Source organism: Phaethon aethereus (assembly GCF_964289735.1).
Source record: "Phaethon aethereus genome assembly, chromosome: 13".
Classification (NCBI taxonomy): Eukaryota; Metazoa; Chordata; class Aves; order Phaethontiformes; family Phaethontidae; genus Phaethon; species Phaethon aethereus.
The window spans coordinates 7,095,813-7,101,812 of NC_138589.1; the positions used below are offsets into that span (position 1 = coordinate 7,095,813).

General features: G+C 46.8%; 1 protein-coding gene across 1 annotated transcript in view; it reads right to left on the minus strand.

Moving 5' to 3' along the window:
* The window catches only part of NKD1 (NKD inhibitor of WNT signaling pathway 1), a 108,432-nt gene extending 103,430 nt beyond the window's left edge, over positions 1 to 5,002 (minus strand). The window contains exons 1-3 of the mRNA XM_082005568.1: positions 4,021 to 5,002; positions 3,834 to 3,866; positions 3,457 to 3,614 (exon numbers count right to left, since the gene is read on the minus strand). Of these exons, the coding sequence (XP_081861694.1) occupies positions 3,457 to 3,614; positions 3,834 to 3,866; positions 4,021 to 4,045 (216 nt within the window). The 5' untranslated portion in view covers positions 4,046 to 5,002. The remainder of the gene's footprint in view (positions 1 to 3,456; positions 3,615 to 3,833; positions 3,867 to 4,020) is intronic.
* Between the last annotated feature and the right edge of the window lie 998 nt (positions 5,003 to 6,000).

Genomic DNA, 6,000 nt, shown 5'->3' on the forward strand with positions numbered 1-6,000 from the left:
TACAGCCCCTGTGGTTTCAATTAGCTTTGAAACTAGAAGATGACTCTGAACCTCGTATTTTTCATGGATGCAACAAAATTCCTTTTTTCTTTAATTCAAAATACATGATGTGGAAGGCTAAACCCAGCCCTCAGCCTCCACAGTAATTAAAACATTTAGAGCAGAGCAGCCCCTGCTGGGCGGGTGGCAATGGTTTAATGAGATCAGAGCTCTTAGCCCAGAACAGAAAGTTGTATACACACCAGAAGTGCCTATTTCAGATACACCACTCCCCATCCCCTGCCTCATGCCTTCACCCAGCAATTTACTGTGAGATCCTTCTTAGGTGACTGATGCATTTGGCAATAGCCCGAGACTAATTACTGTTCTCCCAGTGAATTGTTGGCAGGAGACACAGATGGCCAACATGGACAACACATCAGCTGAGGGAAGTCTGCTCTAACCAAGAAACTCCCAAAACTTCTGTTCAGGAAGAGAAAAGGTGGTGTATTCTTGAACCCTTCCTTGTGTCAAACACCCCCCAAGTGAACTGACATAAAGACCTCCTCTCCACGACTGTTGTAAATTCAATCATTCATAGAGAGGAGCACAAATGAAATTTTATTGCTTTCCTGTATTAGTCACTCGTTTCTCTTGTAAAACATTACATGAACACCCCTGAACCTCAGCATCATCTCCACTTTTATACTCCTTTTGAGTAACTTCAGCGAAACAATTCAGTATCTCTGAGGAAAACAGCCATCCAACGACAACCAAGACAGAATTTTTGGCTTATAGAGTGCAATGTAAGTCAAATTTCACTATCACATTCGAGTTCTAAACAAAATGATCCAAATCTTTGACGTTTCAGACTTGGAAGCAACTGAGAGCACTCCTCTCCCATCAACAGGCCTTTAGAAGTACCCTGGATTTCACCAAATAGGACCCTACATACTAATGAAACCACCATCAACAAATCTCTGGCTAAGGATTCCTAGGAGCAAAATTATTTCTAGGACCATTACTTTTTTTAAACTCAGCTGGATGTTTCTCTGAATGCAAATATTTTTATTGGTGTTTCATCTAACTCCTTCTGCCATAAGTCACAAATGCAGCAATTAGGACCTATTTCAGAGGGGAACAAAACATGCTTTAATGAGACACCAAAGTTTCAGCTGTGACACAATAAAACTGCACCATTCCACAGAGCCTTGTAAACTAATTGAACCTTTCGGGAGGAATTTTGAAGCAGTAAGGAGAAGAGCACTTGGTCAATTGAAGTGCAACAGTAGTACATTATTGGGAAATATGCAACTGTCTCACACAATCCTATGTGACTAACCATTAGTCGAAGTGACTAATATTTCTATATCTTGAGGTGAATGAAGAGCCAAGAGGTTAGCCTACAATTCACTTTGTATCTTGGTAAAATTATACAAGAGATCAAAGAGATCTCAGAAGAAAAAAAAAGTCATGCAATGTCAGTTATGGAGTCAATAGCTATGACTCCATAATCCTTGTCAAAAAGATTGTACATATGGCACATCTGGTTCCAATGTAGGATTAAGAAATGCATCCTTCCATATTACCAAAAGTTCATATTTAAAGGAACTTTAATGTAGCTGCCACAGTGTGCCTAGCGATAGGATGACAATTAAGCTAAATCAATTAGCAGGCTATATATACATACAGATACTACTAAATATATTAGGCAATAAATTGCAAATATTTTCAAACATTCAGAAACAGCTCTATTAGGATGACAGAAAAAAGCCTCATGGGAACAGTGCTTTTAAACATACTTAAACCTATTTACAGTTTTATAACATAGTAAAACTACAGGCTTATTTTTAGCTAACAGCTTGCTAATTGCTGAGTTATCATGAGGACACCTTGCGTAAGAAGAGAAATACTGTTCTACTGTCATTCCAGCTGAGCAGACCTCATGGAACTGAAAACCGAAGTTTTGCGGATAGCAAGGTATGTTTGACAGAAGATTTTTTTTTCTTTTCAGAAAGCAAGCTGGCTTTGTGGAAGAAAATACATTTCACGAAGCTAGTCAGAGTTTTTGACCTTTAACTCTTGTATTTTAAACCCATGTTTAGTTTGGTGAATTGAGCTTCTTTCCTAGAAAATATATATGTGAAAGGTAGAACATATCTAAAAAGTTTGACTCACAAAAATGGGGATAATGAAAAACAATTAAAAGCACGTTTTTACTCTTTGCATCTGTATCATACATGTATGCAGCATTATTAATGAGAACTTCTTTCTCTGGACACACCATCTCCGAGTAAAGCACAATAAAAACAACTTCAACCAACCATACCTGCAAGCTGAACATGAACTGATTATGCTCATCAATTACAAACACTTAGATCAAAATCTTACCCCCTTCGCCTTACTTCTAGTGACTCCCAAACAATCCTCCTCTAAATGCAATACGGGTGGAATCTAAGAAGTCATCATTAGCTTTACCCATTCTACATACCTTCTACACACTTTAACACTCCATCTAACATGAAGTATTCTCCTCTTGCAAGTTAGTTTTTCCTGTGACACGAGAAGTCCAGGCTTCTGACAATAAAACTGGTGGCTAACAAAGCAAAGCCTGCAGGAGGTTTGGTAGCCCTGCTCTGCTTGTGCTTTCAGGGCCACATTCCTTGCTGGGAAGCAGAGATTCCAATCTCCCCATCTCTCAGGTTACTTTTCCACTGATGAAGGTTTCGGGGCTTGATCCGAAGCGCACAGAAGTCAATGGGAGACTTTCAGTAAACATCAATAAGCTCTGGATCATACCCTGAAACAACCTGAGGACCATATCTAAGAATTACTAAGTTTGCTCACCTCCTATCATGCCTTTTTGTTTAAAGGGACAACATTAAAAAAAAAACCCCGCAACTTAACCCCAGCCCAGCTTTACAGGGGAGGACTGGAGGAAAGAGAAGGGGTGGAAACTGAGCAGTGTGGTAACGGCTGGGACAACTGACTGGTGCAGTAACTCTTAGGGAGAAAGGCAGCCACGCATTACTACCAAAGAGCAAATAAATAACACTACACTCTTCAGGGACTTCTCCTTTCCTTAATTTCCCTGCCAAAATGTCACAGACAAACTTGTGCACCAGTGAGGGCTGACAATCTTGCACACACTGGAAGGCTGCTGGGCTTTTTCCAGAGATTCTCCGTTTGTTCCTATTTGTGAAGGGTTTTGTTCTAATGGTACTGCCCAGACACTAGCGGACAGGTTCCCTTACTCCTCCGGCTTTTGTACTAGCACCAAGTTTGCTCTGCAGCTCCTAACTTCATGAAAGGACTGAAGGAAACCACCCAGGGGCAGCCCCTTGGAGCAGCATTAGGGCAAAGAAAACCCTTCCTTTGCACAACCGGCCCATGGGAGGGAGAGGGGCATGTAGAAAGAGCTTTTGGTTTTCCCTGTTTCAAAAAGAAGGGGCGGGGGCAGCGAGGACGCTGACATACCCTGGCGCTGGAGAGCCTGCAAACAGCCCGATGCTGGCAGCCCTGCTGGAGTCCCGAGCTGCTGCCTCCGCTGCTGCTGCCCCCGGAGTATTTCTGCTTCACCATCCAGTCCTCCAGCCCTCTGCGAGCCAGAGAGGCGTTCACCGCAAAACTATCACCTAGGAAAGAAGAGACAATGCCGCCGCTGAGCCGCCCGCGGAGCCCGCCCGGCCCCCGCAGCCAGCCCCAAAGCCGGCCCCACCGCCGCCCCACGGCCGGCCGGGCAGGCAGCGCGCAAGCCGCGGCGGAAAGTTGAGAGAGGGCAGGGGGGCGGCCGGGGCAGCCGCAGGCAGCGGGGAAGGCGAGCAAAGTTGCTAGCCGTAAGGAGCCATCCGTACCTTCTGGACTTTCTCTGGGCTTACAAACGGCAGCTAGGCAGATCCGGAGGAAAGTGCGGGGGGGGTGGGGGTTGGGGGGAATAATAAAGGAAGATCATTAGACAGCAGCATAAAATCACAGCAACAAACTGAGTAAAATCCGAATAAGGGGAAGGGGCTAAGGAAGTAGCAAGTGAAAGGAACTAACCATGTTTCGAGTGAAGTTTCCCCATCTCTCCGCATTGATCTGCAATTACGATTCATTTGACTGCTTTCAGTAGGGTCAGGTTCGCTCGTTGTTATTTTTGTAGATGTATAAAATCCCAGCGTGTTTAGAAATCCATGTGCTCCGCTTCTCTCTGCTAACGCATAAGCGAGATGAAATCTCAGTTCCCCTCCTGCAGCACGGTCCGGCGTCCCCCTCTCCGCTCCGGTCTTCCTCCTCTCTCCTCTCTTTCCCAAAGACAGAGGCGGTTACAAAAGACCTTACTTCACCCACCGGGGAACATGATTGACACCTCATTGAGATTAGACCACTTGCAGGCAGCCTCCGCCTTCCCATTGGGCCGCGGCGGCAGATGAAAGGGGCGAGGGAGGCTTTTGGAGGCTCCAAAAGAAAGAAGAAAAAAAAAAAAAAAAAAGGAAAGAAAGAAAAAGGAAAAAGGAGCAGCCGGGGCGCGTTTCACTTCCAGCCAGGCACGGGCGGCGGGGCCGGCCCCGCTCCGCTCCCCGTGCAGACAATGCGCCGCGCTGCCCGCGCAGCCGGTCCGCCTCGCCCCCGGCCCGGGCTGCTGCCGCCGGCGGCCCCGGTCCGGCCCGGCCCTCCGCGGGCTGCGCGGATCCCCGCGGGCGCGGAGAGCGGCGCCGCGCCGCTGCCCGCGGGGGCCTGCCCCCCTTCACTCGCGGAAAAGCGGCTTCTCCACGCGGGCCGACGGGTCTCCCGGAGGCCAGGCGCGACTCGGTACCTGCCGCCCGGCCGCCTCTCCAGGGGCGCAGGAGGGGGCGGCCGGCGGCTGAGGGGGCGGCCGGCGGCGGGGCGCGCGGGCCGGCTGCCTTCCATCGCCCCGCACTCGGCCGCGGTGCGCAGCTCCCCGCGGGGAGGAAGCCAGCCCGCTTGGAGCAGCGGCTGTGCAACACGCTCGGTCCCGCGGACTGTTCTTCACGGGCATCTCTGCGCACACAAGCGGTCCTGCCGCTAGTGCCAAAATGCAGCTTTCAGGGTCAGATCCGGAACCCTTTCCGAGCGATTCAAAATGTTGGCAGCAGGAGGACAAAGTCTCTATCAGCTTTTTCAAACTATGATCATTATTAACTGAGTTGATGAGCATTAAAAAAGTCTCCCTTCTTTTCCAGTTTATGAATGGTATTTTTTTCACATATAGAATAAACTAAAAGGAAACTTGCTAGCTTCATAACGACAATACTCACAGCCATTAAAAATTTGTTTTCCTTCCTCTGGCTGGTCATTACTTTCCTGCTTATGAAAATCACATCTCGTTCGAGATCCTTGTAGTTCAACTAGGAGAGATAAAAGCGAGTGTGTAGTAGATGCACAGCAAAAAGAAAATGAAGGCTTCTGAGAATTTTACTCAAGAAACTACTAGCCAAACTACGTAGGGCTTGACCCAGATGGGCCTGGTCCAAAACCTTCAAGGCCACATCTGTGCTTTCAAATCCATACGTTTCAAGCCCAGGGAGGAAGGAGTTAGACTTGGGAGCTCATCTGAAAAAAAGATTCAAAGCACATGTAGTAACACCTCTGCAGGGAATCGGGATGGGGAGAGGAGGGTCAGGCTTGGAGCTCATTTTTAGAAGGAATTCCAAAGCACATGGATGTGGTGAAGGTCTGGTATGAAACGACTGCACAGCACAGCCAGTGGAAAGCCATTAAATGAACCATTTAAAGCCAAATTTTCCTTCGGATGACTGCAAAGTCATTTCTCACATTATTTCAACTCTTTATCTGTCTAGCAAAGAAAGCACTTGCGTTGTGAAATGCAGCCATCGCAACAGCATCAATTGCTTGTCAAATAGCTAATAACATGCATCTTTTTTGAATCTCTTTTTTATGTATTTTAATAATTTATTTGGCCCATTTCTTATGTTGTGTATTTAAAGTGACATATTTGTTCCTTTGAAGATTGCCTCTCGTTTTTGGGTAGGAGAAAGAAGGGAAGAAAGTGATTTA